Raw genomic sequence first — 20,056 nt, 5'->3', positions numbered from 1 at the left:
CTGTGGGTAATTTATTCGACCATGAGGTGTTGACATCTTATAATGGATCAACAGAGTCAGCTAGAGAATGCGAGAGTTTCAAAACATGAGTTCACCCACCGAATATTGCATACGGATACCAAGGTGACAAATAGATAGATAATACACTTTAGCTTTAATAATACATGAGTGTTTACAAATACACGTGTTTTTGATAAGAAGTTATGGATACAAAGTATGCGGTTTTTACTCTCATTTATATATGTACACAATTGCCATTATATAACTGTAACGTTAATTAAAAATGTATTTTTAAGTTTGTCGTGTACATACAATCTAAACTGAATTAAGTGTGGAAAGTGTTCAACAATTGCAATGCAGTCTTGCAATATTGGATGAGGCTCGTAAGAGGCGTTAATTGTTGTTTTGATGCAGCTCAGTAGATTAAATTTTATATGCGAGCATATAGCATAAGTAACCAAATTTACTGTCTAACTGTAAGCGAAGGTGGTAGTATGTACTGCACGAGGCTCGTTGGTCTAGGGGTATGATTCTCGCTTCGGGTGCGAGAGGTCCCGGGTTCAAATCCCGGACGAGCCCGTTGTTTTTCTTAGTTATTTTTTATGGTCTGTTTACTTAGAGTAATAAAATAGTATATCTACACTAGCGGATTTTCCAGCGAAAACGACTAAGTGTTTGGGCAAACAAGAAAGCACGTATGTAACGTTACGTAGTAACAACGTCACTGACCGACGCGTGTCGATTCTTATGCCGAGTACCAACAATATTTGCATCCAATGTCAACGATTAATTTAGTTAATAAAAGTAACCTCGACACAGTATTATAATTAAAATGCGTATTCATTTGCGCTAAAGCTGTTGACAATATTTCAGTAATCTTCACTTGATATGAACACAGTGCACTCTCTAAGCGGCTCGTTGGTCTAGGGGTATGATTCTCGCTTTGGGTGCGAGAGGTCCCGGGTTCAAATCCCGGACGAGCCCGTTCTTTTCCATTTAATGTTTTTGTGAGAAAATATGTTAATAGATATTGATTATAATACTGTAAAGTATATATAGGCTACTAGCATATTAGCAAAATCCAAAAGACTATTTGGTGGATTCTTATTGAATGTAACTGTAATATCACAAAAATTGAAATTAGCATATACGTGAGCCTGGACCACAAAACCCCAGGCTTTCCATTGATGTATGGTTTGTTAGGATAGGACAATATTTGGCTGAGATACAACTATTCGAAAATCTGGAATCTGAGGGGTCAAAAAATCTAAATATTGAGAAAATCACCTTTAAAGTTGTCCAAATGAAGTCCTTAGCAATGCATATTACTAATCAACAATTAAGTTTTGATATATTTACGGTAGGAAATGTACAAAATATCTTCATGGAACATGATCTTTACTTAATATCCTAATGATTTTTAGCATAAAAGAAAAATTGATAATTTTGACCCCTTGGCTATTGCTACACTGTAAAAAATAGCGGTAAAAATACAGTAAGGCACCGTTTTTCGTAAATACAGTTGAATACTGTGAATGATGATACCTTTGTGGAACAAATTATTAATTGCAAACTACTGTTTAATTTTACGGTATAAAACAGTATTTTTTAAGTCTAGTCACATGTGCGATGCTGAGACCGCTCAAGAGCAAAACCACAACACATTATGGTTACCCTGTGGTAGTATTTACAAAATGTTATATCTTATGTGAGTGTTTATAGAATAGAACTAAGCCTTTAAAGATAATAGTTTGTCAATATTCAATTCAAATCTTGTTTATTTGTATAGTGCTTTAACAATGCATATTGTCAAAGTGATATTTATATGACAGAAATGTACAGTTCTAAGATGATACAAATCATACAGTTAGTTAACATCATGTGTTCAGTTAATCTGAAACACGTTAAAACAATATTTACATGTTGTGATAATAATAATATAAGGAAAACTTGGCAGTTTTGTATGTTTATTTAGAGTTGGCATAATTTTAAGTCCTCACAGGGTTGGTGTCAGTCCTTCTCAGGTGTCGGGGTAATCTGAAATTGGATCATTCTCTGATAATTATAAAATACAGAGGTCATTATCATGAGTAAACATCTTAGGATAGTGCAATTAAACTTGACTTACCAAGCCTAATATCTCATATTTCTATATTGCTTTTTAGGCGCTTCACTGGATTGAACCCTGAGAGAGGAACAAAGGCCAGCCAGATGAAGGTGATATCCAAGAAGACCGGGAAACTTGTCCATAAAAAGCTTCAACTGTGAACCCTCGTGTAGCAACCCTCATAAAAAACCTTTTGGATTTTGAGTGGGGCGTTTTTTAGTAAAGCAAAGTCAGAGCGTTGTGTTCTGCAACTATAGTAGATGTTCATGTGAAGTCACAGCATTCTGTTCTAAAGCCAGATGTTCATATGAAGTTAGCACAGTGTTCTGCAAATCAGTGTTCATGTGAAATCACAGCATTTTGTTCTGCAATTACATCTTTCTGTAAACTTTCTGCATTCTGTTCTGTAACCACATCTTCATGTGAAGTCAGAGCATTGTGTTCTGTTCAGTCGCAATGGTGCAGTGGAAACGATGCATTTCATATATTATTGGCTTTATAAAAGTTTTGAAGCCATCTTTTGTCAGAGCCATTTTGTTCAAGTAATTTTCTTTGGTTTTAATTTTAAAATCATAAGTAACATAAAAATCACATTCTACAGTATTTTAATACATTTTACAGTAATAACGTTTATGAGATTACAGTAGGAATACTAAAACAGTATAATGGCAACCAAACACCTACAGTGTTATAGTGTACATCTTATATTTTCTACAGCACAGTACTGTAATATTTTTTACGGTAATAAACTGTTGTTCCATATTACAGTAGGTGTACTGTAAAATCACAGCATTATGCAGGCAAATCTAGCTGCCAGTAGATTACTGTAAATTAACAGGATTTTTTTTTTTTTTTTTACAGTGTAAAAATACACCCGTGCTACTTATGACTGGTTTTATGGTCACATTTGATCAATTTACCAATATTATAATTATTATATTACCTAATTGTATTGATTGAATTTCATTATGTGCTACAGAAGGCAGTTCTCCCTCAAGGTTTTTTCCTTCTGTCTTAGCAAATTTTTCCTTGGCATTTCTCAGGAAATCTTAATGACATGAGATACACTGATTTCTGAATAACTAGTTAGCTTTGTTTTGTGTGGCAATGGGGGAGGAGAAAGACATGTATCACCTCCCCCACAACTCCACAGCCACTTTAAAACACGAGGCGGTTATTCACACTGACAGCAGAGCCAGTTTGCTCTCATTCACACACCCATAATTCTCTGTCAGATGAGTTCATCTCCTGACAAAGATCTGTAGCAGTCCATACAGAGAACTGGATTACGAGTCATTCTTCTGTAAGTATATTTCTTGATTTCTTTCATTCAAAACGGAGGTTGATTTACATTCATTTTTGCTTGTGTTTCATTAAACTGTTTTTAATACTCAGTTACACAGCAAACTATTTTAATTGTAAGGTATCCAAACATCATTAAAACAAGATAAATTTAGTTTAGAAACAACACTGCATAAGATACAGACATAATTTGAAAAATATTCTAATTTCTTATCAAAAGTTTAGTGAGCTTTAAGCTTAAAAATGAGCTTAATTTAGGGTGTATTCCCTGAAAAAAACATATATTTTATGCAGTATTGCTTTTTATGTACTTTTATTTTGTTTAATTGTGTTTAGATGTTTTCACTGGGGGGAAAAAAAACTAATTGAGTGGTTTTTGCAGTGTGCTGTTTATTATGATAAAGATAGGACACACTGTTCAAATGGTTTGACACAAGTCAAGTTACAGATTGACTAAGGATGTTCTCATATAATCTTTTACCTGACCATCACTAACAAGACATCAAAACCAACTAAACATATAACATTATGTAATATTCTATAAATTGTATCATGGTTGCAGAAACCAGAGATCTTGTCATTCTTTCATGCAGTATTGTTTTGTCTGCATTAGTACTCAGAAAGGGGTCAGAGGTCAAACTAAATTAATATTATATTCTGGACTAACAGGTGGCCTGCAGCATTAGAGCAGAATACCATAGGGATGAGTGGTCGGTGGGGTCGATCTGGCAATGGCTTTGCCATCTGCTTCAAGATTTTAAGAGTCACTTTTCTGTGCTTAAAGGGATAGTTCACACAAATCTGAAAGTTCTGTTATCATGCCGTTCTGCTTTCTAATGCAGCACATAAAAATAAAAAAAACCCCAACAACATTGGAATATGAATAGAGTAAGTTTGAAAGTTCCTTTTTTTTCTTTGTTGTTTTTGCAGATTACTCTAATCAATTTCCAGAAGACAGAACTACAACAACATCAGATCAAACATCGGTTCCAGTTTTCAGCCATGGTGCTGTTTGAGGATCAGGAATGTGGGATCTGTTACCTGCATTACTCCCGCATCGACCGCGTTCCCAGAACTCTCCACTGCAACCACACATTCTGCACCCCCTGTCTGGAGACAATGGGGCTGCATTACAGCGGCCTGCGCACCATTCGCTGTCCCCTCTGTCGCCAGGTGACTTGTGTGGACCGAGGGCTCAGCTTGCAGGAAGCTCTTTTTGTCAATAGCCAACTGTGGGACAACATTTGTGATGAGCAAGAGGACGAGAGAGAGCAGGAAAAGGAGGAAGAGGGAAAAAACACTAATACGCAGGTGCTGACCTCATCACAGGCCGAATGGTGAGTGGGTCACTTTAATTTTATTCAAAAATGCATTTAAACATATAATGACTTTATTTGACAAGTGTTTTTAATTTATTAAATTGTTATTTTTTTGAGGGAAATAAAAAAAAAAAGTCCTGATGATATAATTAAGAAAAAAGCATTATTACAAGAATGAACTAATCAAAAAGAAAACATTATTAAGTAGTTTGGCATATGATTCTTATAGGGGGAAAAAAGCAGTGAAGCAGTTTTATTAAAAATATTATTATTATTTAAAACATTTATGTACGGAAGGAAATGATGTAAGGAATAAATAATAATAATATAAATATAATGATATAACAGAAAAGACCCTTGCATGACTGTGAAAAAATTATAATAATAATAATGACCATTTTACGACATGGCAAGGTTAGTTCAGGGTCTAAAATGTCATGTGGTGCGACTGCCCAAAAACATGATATTTGTACAAATGTTTGTTCCTTGAAAAATGTTCCTCCTTTTTAACTTGGTTACACCACTACATGTAAACTTCTGTTGAAAATGGTACACTTGGTACAGTTGTTTTAAACTAGATTTATAAAATGTTTTTCATTGTCCTCATATTCTTATTTTTCATTGACCCGAGTACTTCAGTGACTGGTGACTAATATGTAACATGCAACCAGATGCTAAAATTAATTTACAGAGTCAAGTGAGCCTTTTGAATCAGCAACATCCATATCACCTGATTCAGTTTATAAGTAGCCAGAATACTAGCAGAAAACGTACACCTGTTGTCATGTGTGATTTTGTTAGTAGAGCATTCGGTTTCAAATCCCTGATCACTTTTTATACTTAAAGAGAACCCCCAGAGTGTTTGTAGCAGTAGCTAGAAAATAAGTGTTCCCATTCATACCTAACTTACTCTTGTCTCTGGTTTTAGTCCAGTGCCAAAACACTACAGACCCAAACTCCGACTCCCAACTTTCCTGAAGAAAATGAGTTTTTCCAGGCACCCCGAAGAAAGGATTGTTCCCACCTGCAATGTGTGAGTTTTCATCCTACTGTAATGATCAACAGCAGTTCAAAATGGCATTTTAAATGCAGTTTAAAAGATTAAAAAGATAGCTCCCCCAAAATAGAAATTCTGTCATTTACTCCCCTCAGGTTACTCAGCTGAAATAAAATGTAACAACATTTCATTTTTGGGTGAACTATCACTTTGATAACACAAAAACAATCAGTCAGCGATCATGTGCACAAATATTTTAACATTATTGTGATAGCTGTATTTATCAAAAGGAAGAAATAAAGAAAACAATTGAACATTTTTCAGTTTCACTAACTTTTACCTTTGTCTCTCAACACAGACAAATGATGTCATGGCGAAGGCTTTCATCAGAAGAGATTTTTTGAAAAGTGGAACGGACACCATAAACAAAGGATTAACAATGCAAACAATAGACTTTCACCATCTGTTTTGCTGCTGCCATTAAAAGTGTATGCCATGTACTTATTACGCCTGGCATGCTGAAAAAGCAGGAGCAACAGTCGGTCCTGGACAAGGTTGTTTAAACAAACCCAATCCCCTCCATGTGCTTCTGCGACTGCATTTTCCATTTGAATAGCCACAAATCTGAATCCCGCTTCTCCATCTGAGGGTAACTTCTCATTAGATATTCCACCCTTAATCCGTCCCAGCTGCTGAGGCCAGATTTGTTTCAGCTGTCCCGAGAGAGAGAGGGTCCCAGATGCAAAACAAGACAGATGGCATCTTCCCCATGAAACATCACCCCCATGTCTCAAATGGACTCTTTTAAGTTATTATAAGCTTTGTTATTTATAGAATTTATAAATGATTGTAAATTAAAAATTGTGATTGCTAAATGTTGTTGGTTTCTTTTTAAACAGCACATGTTGACATCCTGTTTTACATGGCTAGCTAGAGCAGGGTGCTTCAGACTTTTGAATACCAAGGACCCCAAATATGACATTCCCCCTCTGAGGGACCTCCATATCATTTTTTAATCTAAAGACACATTTGTGAGGTAAATGTCATTGTAAAGAAAAATCAAAGAATAAAAAGAAAAAAATAATAAAATAAATGCAATACCATGACTTTTACTATTCTTTGAAAAGGCAAATGAAATTTTATGATATGAAATTACACTCAATAAACATGTTAAAAATTATTGCAATACAAATTTGTTGAGCACATTTTACAAAGCAGTTTTAAAACAATATATATATATATATTTAAGGCCATTTAATGTGCATTCAGTGACTCGATGATGACTGAGGTCATAGGGTAAGCGATTTAAATAAAATTAACTTCCATCTTCAACTAGATTGATTCAAACGGGTTGATTACATACAAAATGCATAAGTATAATCCATACTGTTGGCATATGGTGATATTCACTGTAGTCTGCAACCGACCAAAAACACAAAGAATGGAATCACTCAGCCGTGTCAATGGATTATTACGGTGGCCGGGAAGTGCAAAACAACATTACAAAGTGTGAAACACTTTTACGAAGCTCGAGACAAATTTACATTTTGGAAAACATTTTTACCAATCATAAAACACAATTACATGGGAAAAACACTTTTACCAAGGACGAAACAAATTTACATTTTAGAAAACAAATTAACATTTTAGAAAACAAATTAACAAGACGCAAAACACTTTTACCAAGGACGAAACAAATTTACATTTTAGAAAACAAATTAACAAGACGCAAAACACTTTTACCAGTCCCGAAACAAATTTACAATGACAGATTCTTCACGGAAAGGAAATGTACCACACACCGGAAGTGACGCGGTGCTCCACGCACGGATTCACTGGTTCAACACCAGCGCTGCACAAGTATATGGAAGGCCGTATTATTAAATTTGTCATAATTTAACAAATTTTGACAAATTTAATAATACGGCCTTCCATACAAGTACTCCTCGCTGCAGACTGTAGCGCGGTGACGTCAGGTACCTACGTCACGTATGTGTTTACCGCGCATGCGCAAAGTGACGTATGGTATATCTATAAAACGCAGGCGCAGTAGCGCGGTGACGCCACGCACTCCACGTTACCTATGTATTTACCGTAAATACGCAGGTTCAATAATGGTTCATTCACTTCCAGAACATTTACTTACTTTTGTTTTCTTAAAAATGTGCGTTTGTGTTGGCTTTTAATTGTAAGGATGCTTTGGTCATAATCACAGAGAGTGTCATTGCAAATTTGTGCGATTTCAAACATTTATGACATGTTTTATGATATGTGTTAGTATTCGACGTGACAGGGATTCTGCTGGTCTTTAAAAGTCTTATTTCGCCTAAAATTAGCCTTTAAAGATGTATTAAAATAGAGCAGAAATACTTATATTAATAAAGTAATGAATTGCATGCATTGCAAAAAAATACATACATACATACATATATATATATATGTGTGTGTGTGTGTGTGTGTGTGTATGTATGTGTTTCTCCTATTTGTCATCCTTTGCATCAACATCAAAAATTAATAGATACTGTAACAAATTTATTGTTCATTGTTAGTTCATGTTAATTAATACATTACCTAGTGTTAACAAATGACACCTTATTGTAAAGTGTTACCTCTTAAATTTACCTTCATGTTCATATGACTTTTTAGGGACATTATCAGTGAGACGAAATTCAGAGAAGAGGCTCACTTCATATGTCTAGACAGATAGTTCTTTAACTCCTTAACATGTAGTGAATACTGTAAAAAGTATTTGAGTGTCTGTCTCTCTTCTCATCTTTCTGTCTGTCTCATCTCAACTATCTGTTTTTTTCTTTTCCCCTGATAGACTGTATTGCCCTCAACTGTAAAACTTTCAAATTGTTTCAGGCTATGCTTTCTCAAGCCAAGCCAACCTAAATTTTGACTTGACTTGACTTAATACTTTTACATTTTATTAGAGTATTCTGTTAAGTATGCGCATGCGTTTTTATGACGTGTTACGTCACGCACGACGCAAAAACACCTACCGTCACCACGTAATGCAAATTACACACGCAATGCGCATGCGTGTCATAGACATACCATACGTCACTTTGCGCATGCGCGGTAAACATATACCTGACGTAGATACCTGACGTCACCGCGCTACAGTCTGCAGCGAGGGGTGTCTCGCGCTGCATCGGACCACATAAAAAGAGTGACTCCGATGCAGTTATATTTGTATATAAATGTATACTTTCAATGGAGCACCTAACCCACCCCTACCCTAAACTTACCCACTTCTGAACAATATAAAACACACACAGGCAAATATAAGTGCAGTCACGGGTATTTATTGCAAAAACTGTCCATAAACAAGCAGTATAAAAGCATTACAAACAAGTCGTGTTGCATTCCAAGTCTTCTGAAGCCATACAAAGTCTTTATGCGAAGAAGAGAGCAAAACATAAGCTTTTAATCGCTGAAAATGATCCCGCTCCGTTAACGCGGTCACATCTCATTCAAAAAGATACTCCCGGGCCGTAGCATGACGCAATCGGTTACGAGACACGCAAGAGCCAATGGTATTTCACAACTAAAGCTGACGTAAAGCTTCTGGCGGCATCTTTTGAATTTACGCACAGACTGCAGCACATAGCGGACGGAGATGGCGATCGCGTCTATTCCTCTCACAAATCAATCGTTTTGCCTCGGAAGACTTGGAATATTAATACTTTTTGAATAAATTACGACGGTAGTTGTGTCTGTCTGTTATATCTTGTGTTTTATTTACAAATGGAAGGTTTAGGAGCAGGGGTTGGGTTACGTGCTCATAAATGTGTAAATAATGTAATATAAATAAAACTGTTTTGACTGTTTACATTGAAAAATCACACCCCAACATATATGCTATAATGGCAATGTTACGACCCAATATATAATTTGCAACCTGGTCTCACAGAATTCCGTGTAATGGATCCGTGCGTAGAGCACGGCTGATGCCTGTCATTGATATCACTTCTGTGAGCCCATCACGGGGCTTTCGGCGATTCTGTGATGCCACCACAGATTAAGGGGTTAAGAGTCCGTGGTTATTACACGGAATTCTGTGAGATCAGGTTGCTTTTAAGAGTCCTCAAGCTGATGTTTACACCGTGTAGACTTGACATCATGTCCACGATTACAGCGTACGAGTGACCCTCGTTAAAATATTGAGCACACTGATGCAGTATGTCTGATGTTTCCGTCTGGTCCGCGTCCTTTAGAAACTCCAAACACCGACCACACGTAAAGCTTAAAAAAATTAAGCTGCTCATGTGTTTGCCACAAAACGGGCAAAACATCCCTCGGACGCAGTCCATGTTCGGTCACCATAAACTTTATTTACGCCATTTACTCCACAACCACAACACGAATTTACCGCGCTCACCAACAACAACAACAACTTTCACCGCGTCACTTCCGGTGTGTGGTACATTCCCTTTCCGTGAAGAATCTGTCATTGTAAATTTGTTTCGGGACTGGTAAAAGTGTTTTGCGTCTTGTTAATTTGTTTTCTAAAATGTTAATTTGTTTTCCAAAATGTAAATATGTCTCGAGCTTCGTAAAAGTGTTTCACACTTTGTAATGTTGTTTTGCACTTCCCGGCCACCGTAGATTATATCCTTTTCATTAAACATCTGTCATCTTTTATGTATAATTTCTGAAGGAGTTTCGACTATTTTGGTTTACCAAAGTTTCTCATATTACAATTAGCAAATACAGTGTCTTTATAAATGGACCTGCACGTGCCATTTTATGAGAAAATCTATAATGTTGCACAGAAATAGTGATTTGCTAAACTCAAGCAACATAGAACTGCAATAAATGATACAGAAATAAACTGGGAAAAATTCAAAACATTTAAAAAGAATTCTTGACGTGAATTCCTGGAAAGTGAAATAATTATATGATACCGTAAATCTATCGTTGGTTTTCCTCAGAAGGCTTCACTAGAAGATAGCTCAGTCAAAACAAAGATGTAAAACTGTTATTAAGTTGTTATCATATCTGATAACAGATTCTTCTACTACAGAAATCTCCATGTGCTATGTCAATTCGCCAGTCTCTGTCTGTGCGGCTGCTTTACAGGCTCCTCATAACTGCTGATTTATGAATCTCACTGACAGTTGATCGGAAGTCACACAGAACATTTTCTCACAGTTTCAGTAAAGACTGTGAACTAGTTTCACCTACACCTAAACCTGTTTGGAGATAAATATTGGATTAAACTTTGACCTGTTTTGACAAGTCCTGCAAAGGTTTCACGTGTAAAATTATACAGCCTAATTTGACAGTTATAACTTAAGGCTCTTTCCTGATGTTTACTATTCTTGAGAAGACAACCTAATAAAAGCTAGCTTCCTGTATGGATATTATGTTTACATTTAAAAAGTCAAGAGAGATTACTGTATGAAAACCTGTATGAGATACAGGATAGGATAATTTGTACACACACACACACACACACACACACACACACATATATATATATATATATATATATACAGGGTTTAAATGGGGCCGGGGCCGTCCGGGGCTAAGCCCCGGCACATAGACTCCAGGGCTCGACATTAACGCTTGATTAATGCCAGACAAGTACCATGATTAAAACATCAATAACCAAAAATAACTATGTAAACACCAAAACGCAAGTATTATTCTGATTTCATTACATTTAGAGTAAGTGGCGAATAGTGGATATGGCTACTGTATATAATGCATCTATTGACAGTATAAGGTTGCGCTGCTGAGGCGAGGTTCACGCAGCTCTCGAGGAGAAAACAAAACACGCAACACTAAGAAACTCAGCATACTGAGGTAAAAATTCAAAATGGAAAGTTTTTATATTTAAAATACAGTTAGTTAGGCAACGTCACTCAAAGTTTTCACCATTACGACTGTTTAATAGTTCTATAAACAGTTCAATGAGCAAATACAATAATAGCTAGGTCACTTACAGGGCTGGACTGGGACAAAAAATCGGCCCGGGCCGGCTCGTAGAAAACAGCTATAATATAAACAGTAAAAAATTTTTTTTCAGGTTTCTTTGATGAATAGAAAGTTCAAAAGAACAGCATTTATCTGAAATAGAAATCTTTTGTAACGTTATATATGTCTTTATCATCATTTTTTATCAATTTAAAGCATCCTTGCTAAATAAAAGTATTAATTTCCATAATTTCTTTCCCAAAAAACAAAACAAAAAAATTATACTGACTCCAATCTTTTGAATGGTGTATTGTATAATGTTACAAAAGCTTTTTTTATTTCAGATAAACGCTGATCTTTGGATCTTTCTATTCATCAAAGAATGCATTAATAATAATAAATATTTCTTGAGCAGCAAATCAGCATATTATAATTATTTCTGAAGGATCATGTGACACTGAAGACTGGAGTAATGATGCTGAAAATACATCTTTGATCACAGGAATAAATTACATTTTAAAATATATTCAAATAGAAAGCAGTTATTTTAAATAGTAAAAATATTTTACAATATAACTGCTTTTGCTGTATTTTGGATAAAATAAATGCAGGCTTGGTGAGCAGAAGACAATTCTTTAAAAAAACATTCAAAATCTTACTGTTCAATAACTTTTGACTGGTAGTGTAGATATGTATCATTGCATCTAGTTGTTTTGGATAATAATAATAATAATAATAATAATAATAAAACCTTCAGGTCTGACAATATCGTGTCTTTTCTAATCTAAATCTAGATTTATTCGCATTGGCCCATGGAAACCTCTATGAACACACTTGACATGACTTGGCCAAAAAAATCGCAGTGGACGAATTTACGTTTTATTAAAAAGTGTTTGCGTATTCTGCACTAACGGCGCGCGCACACAGGATAGATGCCTGCCTCCGTTGCGAGTAATTTACCGATTCAACTGCTCTCCTCTCCTCCTCCTGCTGGCTCTTTACGCCGCATCGCTCACCGCAGAGCAAGCCTGTTCTCGATGAAGCTGCTGTGAAAACGTGGCAAAAGCCGACGAGGAATAAGTTGGGGTGAAGCGTTTTTTATAGGCGGAGCAAAACACTTCATGACTCCGTCTATAGCGCATTGTGATTGGTTGGTTTACGCTGTCAATACAGGAGACAAACCAATGGGCCACTGGCTGCTCGTAGTCCCTGCGTGATGGTCCTTGGCAAAAAAAACTAAAAACAACAACAACAACAACAAAAAAAATTCTGTCAGCCCCTTCAGTGCGTCGGCCCACCGGGAAAATGCCCGGTATGCCCGATTACCAGTCCAGCCCTGGTCACTTACATTTTTGGCGGAACCACAGCGCATCTCAAAGCAACCATCCGATTCACTGCTGAATGATTCAGTGTTTTGAACGAATCGGTTGAGTAAAAGTTTCATTAGCCCATGCATAAACATCTGATGAATCTGCCGTTTAAAGAATCGTTTGAATGAACGACAATGACTCACTCATTAAACGCTCACTACTGGCACCTACTGGCGTTTTAATTTAGTTTAAAAGTAAAATTTCCACCATTTCTTTTTTTGTATATTCCAAAAAAATATTTTTTTAAAGAATCTCATAATTTAATGTAGTTGCATTTTTCAGCGTACATGATTTAATTTGATAACGTATAGATAATAACAACCACATTATTATAATTGAATTTATAGATCAAATGTAAGAATTTGAAATGAAAGTTAATGAGATTAGTGGGAAAATGCCCTCTATAAAGGTAAAGAAAAAACAAATACCTTGGATAAAATGTAAAAAACATGCAGATTTTTAGCCTATGTCACAGCTGATCTTTGCAACTTTGCAAAAACAAAACAAAACAGACACACACACACACACACACACACACACACACACATAATACATATATATTTCCATTGTCCTCATTTGTAAGTTGCTTTGGATAAAAGTGTCTGCTAAATTACTAAACGTATATATATATATATATATATATATATATAAGCTCGATATAGAGCCCCCCCACATAACAAATCCCAATTTAACCCCTGTATATATACAGGTGCTGGTCATATAATTAGAATATCATCAAAAAGTTGATTTATTTCACTAATTCCATTCAAAAAGTGAAACTTGTATATTATATTCATTCATTACACACAGACTGATATATTTCAAATATTTATTTCTTTTAATTTTGATGATTATAACTGACAACTAAGGAAAATCCCAAATTCAGTATCTCAGAAAATTAGAATATTGTGAAAAGGATCAATATTGAAGACACCTGGTGCCACACTCTAATCACCTAATTAACTCAAAACACCTGCAAAGGCCTTTAAATGGTCTCTCAGTCTAGTTCTGTAGGCTACACAATCATGGGGAAGACTGCTGACTTGACAGTTGTCCAAAAGACGACCATTGACACGTTGCACAAGGAGGGCAAGACACAAAAGGTCATTGCAAAGAGGCTGGCTGTTCACAGAGCTCTGTGTCCAAGCACATTAATAGAGGCGAAGGGAAGGAAAAGATGTGGTAGAAAAAGTGTACAAGCAATAGGGATAACCGCACCCTGGAGAGGATTGTGAAACAAAACCCATTCAAAAATGTGGGGGAGATTCACAAAGAGTGGACTGCAGCTGGAGTCAGTGCTTCAAGAACCACTACGCACAGACGTATGCAAGACATGGGTTTCAGCTGTCGCATTCCTTGTGTCAAGCCACTCTTGAACAACAGACAGCGTCAGAAGCGTCTCGCCTGGGCTAAAGACAAAAGGACTGGACTGCTGCTGAGTGGTCCAAAGTTATGTTCTCTGATGAAAGTAAATTTTGCATTTCCTTTGGAAATCAGGGTCCCAGAGTCTGGAGGAAGAGAGGAGAGGCACACAATCCATGTTGATTGAGGTCCAGTGTAAAGTTTCCACAGTCAGTGATGGTTTGGGGTGCCATGTCATCTGCTGGTGTTGGTCCACTGTGTTTTCTGAGGTCCAAGGTCAACACAGCCGTATACCAGGAAGTTTTAGAGCACTTCATGCTTCCTGCTGCTGACCAACTTTATTGAGATGCAGATTTCATTTTCCAACGGGACTTGGCACCTGCACACAGTGCCAAAGCAACCAGTATCTGGTTTAAGGACCATGGTATCCCTGTTCTTAATTGGCCAGCAAACTTGCCTGACCTTAACCCCATAGAAAATCTATGGGGTATTGTGAAGAGGAAGATGCGATATGCCAGACCCAACAATGCAGAAGAGCTGAAGGCCACTATCAGAGCAACCTGGGCTCTCATAACACCTGAGCAGTGCCACAGACTGATCGACTCCATGCCACGCCGCATTGCTGCAGTAATTCAGGCAAAAGGAGCCCCAACTAAGTATTGAGAGCTGTACATGCTCATACTTTTCATTTTCATACTTTTCAGTTGGCCAAGATTTCTAAAAATCCTTTATTTCTATTGGTCTTAAGTAATATTCTAATTTTCTGAGATACTGAATTTGGGATTTTCCTTAGTTGTCAGTTATCATCAAAATTAAAAGAAATAAACATTTGAAATATATCAGTCTGTGTGTAATGAATGAATATAATATACAAGTTTCACTTTTTGAATGGAATTAGTGAACTAAATCAACTTTTTGATGATATTCTAATTATATGACCAGCACCTGTGTGTATATATATATATATATGTGTACACACACACACAAACATTTTTAATTATTATACTTGTTTTCAATATATATTTGAAGAGAATATATATATGCCTTGGCGTTATATTTCTAGTGATTTATATATATCTATATATATATATATAACTAAGTCTGTGCATTTGTTTGATCAAACACAGTCAAAACAGTAATATTGTGAAATATTATTACAATAACAATCTTACAATATTACTTACAATATTACTGTTTTTACTGCATGTTTTATGAAATAAATGTTGATCATAAGAGACTTTTAAAATGTCCATTCTTATTCCAAACGTGGACCATACAGTGTATTAAGGAGAAAAGCATTAGAAAAATAAGAGTAGTTGATATACATTTTTTGGTAATAAGACACTTTTATTGATTTTACTGATTTGGACCAACATGCTAGATTTCTATACAGTGTGAATGGTAAAGCTAGCTCTGAATCAATCAGGCTGGCTCCACTGAGCTAAAACATAAAACATATACACAGGGAATGGTTGCACCCTTAAAAGCATAACTCAACTCACGCACAGACATTCACCCAAGGCTGATGTAGCGTTGTGTCAATCACAATGGTACAGGTACACTGATGATATGATTTCACACAAGGCGCGGATCTGCACCCCATTAAATTCAAATGAGAACCTCTTTTGAGAAGACAGAAAATAAAATGTAAACAAAACCAATAAATACCCCCTTCCAGCTTCCATTAAGTGACATCTATCTGAACCTCTCTGTGATGTGAGAAAGCATTGGCACAGACAAATCTGATCTTCGCTTTAAGATTCCAAACTATCCAAAAGCAGAAAGCAAAGGGTTTGATACGAGTCAATCAGTTCAGTGGAGTTCACCTTCCATTCCAATTAAATGCTGCTGGATTTAGTAGGAAAAAAAGTGGCATTTCAACATTTCACTTGGATTCGGGGCGCTAATGTCATGTGCTCCTACTCACAATTCCTCAATGTCACAAATAGCTAGTCTTGACTCGTATCTGGCGTTATGTGAAGCAAATTTACAAATAGTTTATCTGTACAGTGACCCTCGAGAGATTTTCACAGAGATGTACGCTACAGTTTGAACTCTAAAGTGGTTTCAAGGACAGACGTTTGACAGCAATTTTGAAACATTTACATCTTCCTTTCTTGAAAAAGTGCATTTAGGATTCACATGAAATACATTTCAAATAAACTGATACACTACACAATGTGTGTCCCCCTGGTCAGTGCACTACAATTTACTGGCCCAAAGAGCAGCTGTAGACATGAGTGGGTTTCTACACAAGGCAAACACTATAATGCTGCATAATGCTAATTCTTAAAAGTGAACTACAGTTATTTTTGGAGGAATGTCCCATCTTTGCATTTCTGATATTAAAGCCTGTTTGAAAATGACAGCTGATATATTTACAATAGAATTAGACTGTTTGATGAATCAGTGTGGAAACTGCCAGCGTGCAAACGAATTATCCCAGTCAATTAAATATGAATGAACAAGTTTAGATGCATGATTTGCTCCTCTGTCATGTTCATGTTCTTGCAACTATATGCAATACACTAAATGCCCTAATTTAGTTAAAGAATAAAAAAACATTCCACCAAAGAAAGAGAATCCTTTCTTGTTATCGGGTTGTTTGCACAAGCTGTTTGCTTTCATTGTGAACAGGAAATTCTGAAGAAAACTATGCTGTAAACATTCAATAAACCGTGTAATTAAGACATAAATTGTACATAGACAGATTTAAAAAATAAAAATAAAAATCACACATATTGTGGAAAGGTTTTAAAGGATCTGAAATGACACATTTACACAAACTCACTTGGCCTGAAACTTACAATTTCAAGTTCTGTCACAGCAAGAAAAAAGGCTAAAATAAGTTGACTTCACGAACTGCAACGAGTCAGAAAAAACATACGCATTCACATAATCTTGTGCACAGTAGCCAGCAGGATTGAGATGATACTTTTAAAATGGCTAACATGCATGTTTTCCGTATTTTGTGGGTTATTAGTTGTTTGAATTGCCCTCTTGCTTTTGAAATCCTGCTTTTTATGGCAAAATTATAGAATTTATTGTCTGCATCCGTTTTAGTGCTCATCCTTGTATACAAAAATACAAAACAAAGAAAACATCTACCTCTCTACATTTTCAAAAAGTATATATGTTGGACATAGTCTACATTTTTGTTGATTTTTGCCCTTTACTTTTCGAATTTTTAGGATTTTTGGCAATTTTGTTACTAAAGTATACTATTTTACAGTTGAAATTGATGTAACACTGATTCCAACCAGTTACTAAAGTCAGATGGGAAGGCCAAATATCCAATCTGAAAACACAACTGGAAGCTAACCAAGAGGAAGCAACACAACAAGCATGTGGTTTAGATGATGCTGTAAATCAGAAGTGAGCTATTAACAGGAACATCCGCCCTCAGTAGTTGGAGGCTCCTGTGGTTTGTCCAATTTAATGTCAATCACTGGAGATCGCTGTTAAGGAATAAAAACTTCAATACATCAAACATTTACATCAAACAATGAATGTGAACATAAAAGGTGAAAAGAATTCAACTATAAGCAAAAGAGGGAATGATATCATTTTTGTGTGTGTGTGGGAGACTGGCCATAGTTAAGACTTGTGATCTGTAATGCTTTGCTTTAAATTAAGATTTATATTTAATATTAAATTTAATGATCATTTATAAAACGAATATAAAGATGTAGTGAGCAGGAATCTAAGTAGGCCTACTAACCTCTCCCGTCATTAGGAGTAATTGCAGCCATAAATGCTGCTGTACTGAATGTTTTTGGCACATTTATATCTACAGAAGGCTTTATACACAGCATAACATAACACAGAAAACATTGTTTTGCCTATATTAGCAAATGAGAGCTGAATATTTTGACAGCACTAACATTTTTATGCGTCTGTCAGCAATGGGAACGCGTGCCATCTAGTGGTCATCATCCGAAATGCAACATAACGCTTGTAGCGTTTCTTGAGAAGTGTTTTTCCTTGCCAACATTAAATAATTTCAAATTAATGTTAAATGGAGTTCCTGAGAGGTATGTGGGTTTAGTGGTTCTTTTATGCGTGTTCAGTCATAACAGCTGCTCCTGTTACGCTGACTCAGAAATGTAACGTGCTCATGTTTGCATTCATGAACAAATGTCGAAGTGTTGAGTGATCTGATGTGTGCGTGTGTAGTTTGGTTAATTGCGTCCGTGTAAAATGATTTGTTTAATTAATTTAACTGAACATTAAGCCTCATTCATATACTTTTGTGATATGACAGCAAATCAAAGCTTAAAACACAGTGACCCTGAGCTAAGCGTTCTGTCTTTAGAGAACACAGTGTCTTTCCGACACAACAGTCAGTGTGTTCAAAATGCGTTAAAGGCTCGCTGTTTACACTGGGTTCTACTGTGTTTCATTTCCCCAAAGTGCAATTAAGGTATACTGTATGAATATTAATTGGGTCACACAGACGTTGTTCTGTAACCTCCTGAGAGCAAGTAACATAGCCTAATACATATTCATTAGTCATGACTTTCCCCATAGTAGGTTTAGTACTTATTGAATTAACTAGCACACACCCCAAAATGTTTCAGCCTATAAGATAAAAACATCGCATCACTTTATTAATATTAATGGTAAAAGACTTTATACTTGTATTTGTTTAACACATTATAGTTCACCCCAAAATGAAAATTCTGTTATCAGTTGCTCACCCTCATGTCATTCCAATGCCATAATAATTAATTCATCTTTGAAACACAAATTAGTACACTGAACTAACCCTTTTAGTTTGCTTTAAAAATCTTGAACTTCAATTGTGAAGTTTGTAACTCAAAGGCAGACGTGCTCCTAAAGAATGAGTAGTCTTGACCGACTATAGTGGTCTCAAACTCAATTCCTGGAGGGCCACAGCTCTGCAGAGTTTAGCTCCAAATCACACCTGCTTGGAAGTTTCTAGTAATCCTTTAGACCTTGATTAGCTGGATCAGGTGTGTTTGATTAGGGTTGGAGCTAAACTGTGCAGAGCTGTGGCCCTCCAGGAGACCAATGGACTAAACTGAACACAGGAAAATGTGTTAATTAACTATTGTGCCCCTTTTTACAGGATGTAATACAAGTCAGAATGTGTCTGTGAAGTTTTATCTCAAAATACCCCACAGATCAATTATTATAATTATTTTGAAAAGGCCTATTTTGAGTGGAAGCAGAAACACGCTGTTTTCGTGCATTTATCTTTAAATGCAAATGAGCTGCTGCTCCCCGCCCCTTTTCCAGAATAGGGCTGTGCCTTTACAGCTGGTACCTACTCTGCCAAAAAAACATCTGTTTGGTTTTGATTATCATGTCTGTCACGCTGAAATCATGCATTTTAAAGCCATATTAGTTTATAAAATTCTGATATACAGTTTTCTGAGCACACATTCGAAACACGCGCACAGAAAGTGGCTGTCACACGACATGTGAGTACTAAACTTGCACTTAAATTGTCAAATACACATAGTGTCATATACAGTACCTATACTGCTGTCTATGCTGTTAATATGACCCAAAGAATAAAATTAAAACCCGAAAATTACTCACTGTTCTGGACTTCTATAGCTGTAATAAGAAGACATTTCTTACTAGAATGCTGCTTCTAAATGCTCTAGCATGAAGATAAACATATGGCGGATTGTGTGGCTCA

General features: G+C 36.1%; 2 protein-coding genes, 1 long non-coding RNA gene and 2 other non-coding genes across 7 annotated transcripts in view; 3 read left to right on the top strand and 2 right to left on the bottom strand.

Moving 5' to 3' along the window:
* Positions 1 to 507: 507 nt before the first annotated feature.
* trnap-cgg (transfer RNA proline (anticodon CGG)) lies at positions 508 to 579 on the top strand. The gene has a single exon. It is a non-coding gene; the product is annotated as a tRNA-Pro (tRNA).
* A 333-nt stretch (positions 580 to 912) lies between these two features.
* On the top strand, positions 913 to 984 carry trnap-ugg (transfer RNA proline (anticodon UGG)). The gene has a single exon. It is a non-coding gene; the product is annotated as a tRNA-Pro (tRNA).
* Positions 985 to 1,785: 801 nt separating this feature from the next.
* LOC131542672 (uncharacterized) lies at positions 1,786 to 6,203 on the bottom strand. Its single transcript, XR_009271761.1, has 5 exons — positions 6,066 to 6,203; positions 5,630 to 5,752; positions 4,451 to 4,639; positions 2,129 to 2,185; positions 1,786 to 2,037 (listed from the first exon to the last, which is right to left on the bottom strand). It is a non-coding gene; the product is annotated as an uncharacterized LOC131542672 (long non-coding RNA).
* im:7152348 (uncharacterized protein LOC559250 homolog) lies at positions 3,174 to 6,600 on the top strand. Of its 2 annotated transcripts, XM_058779573.1 has the most exons (4): positions 3,174 to 3,410; positions 4,340 to 4,746; positions 5,657 to 5,761; positions 6,084 to 6,600. In XM_058779573.1, the coding sequence occupies exons 2-4, from the start codon at positions 4,412 to 4,414 to the stop codon at positions 6,127 to 6,129; spliced, it is 486 nt and encodes a 161-aa protein (XP_058635556.1). In that variant the 5' UTR covers positions 3,174 to 3,410; positions 4,340 to 4,411; the 3' UTR covers positions 6,130 to 6,600. The 2 variants fall into 2 exon arrangements, with proteins under 2 accessions (XP_058635556.1, XP_058635555.1); XM_058779572.1 differs by lacking the exon at positions 3,174 to 3,410 and having other exon boundaries at positions 3,432 to 4,746.
* A 9,111-nt stretch (positions 6,601 to 15,711) lies between these two features.
* Positions 15,712 to 20,056, bottom strand: part of rab6ba (RAB6B, member RAS oncogene family a) — an 87,518-nt gene continuing 83,173 nt past the window's right edge. For both annotated transcript variants that reach the window (XM_058779673.1, XM_058779674.1), the window contains exon 8: positions 15,712 to 17,833. In XM_058779673.1, the coding sequence (XP_058635656.1) occupies positions 17,769 to 17,833 (65 nt within the window). In that variant the 3' untranslated portion in view covers positions 15,712 to 17,768. The remainder of the gene's footprint in view (positions 17,834 to 20,056) is intronic.

Source organism: Onychostoma macrolepis, chromosome 06, assembly GCF_012432095.1.
Source record: "Onychostoma macrolepis isolate SWU-2019 chromosome 06, ASM1243209v1, whole genome shotgun sequence".
NCBI classification, from domain to species: Eukaryota; Metazoa; Chordata; class Actinopteri; order Cypriniformes; family Cyprinidae; genus Onychostoma; species Onychostoma macrolepis.
This window is presented reverse-complemented; position numbering and strand designations above follow the sequence as displayed.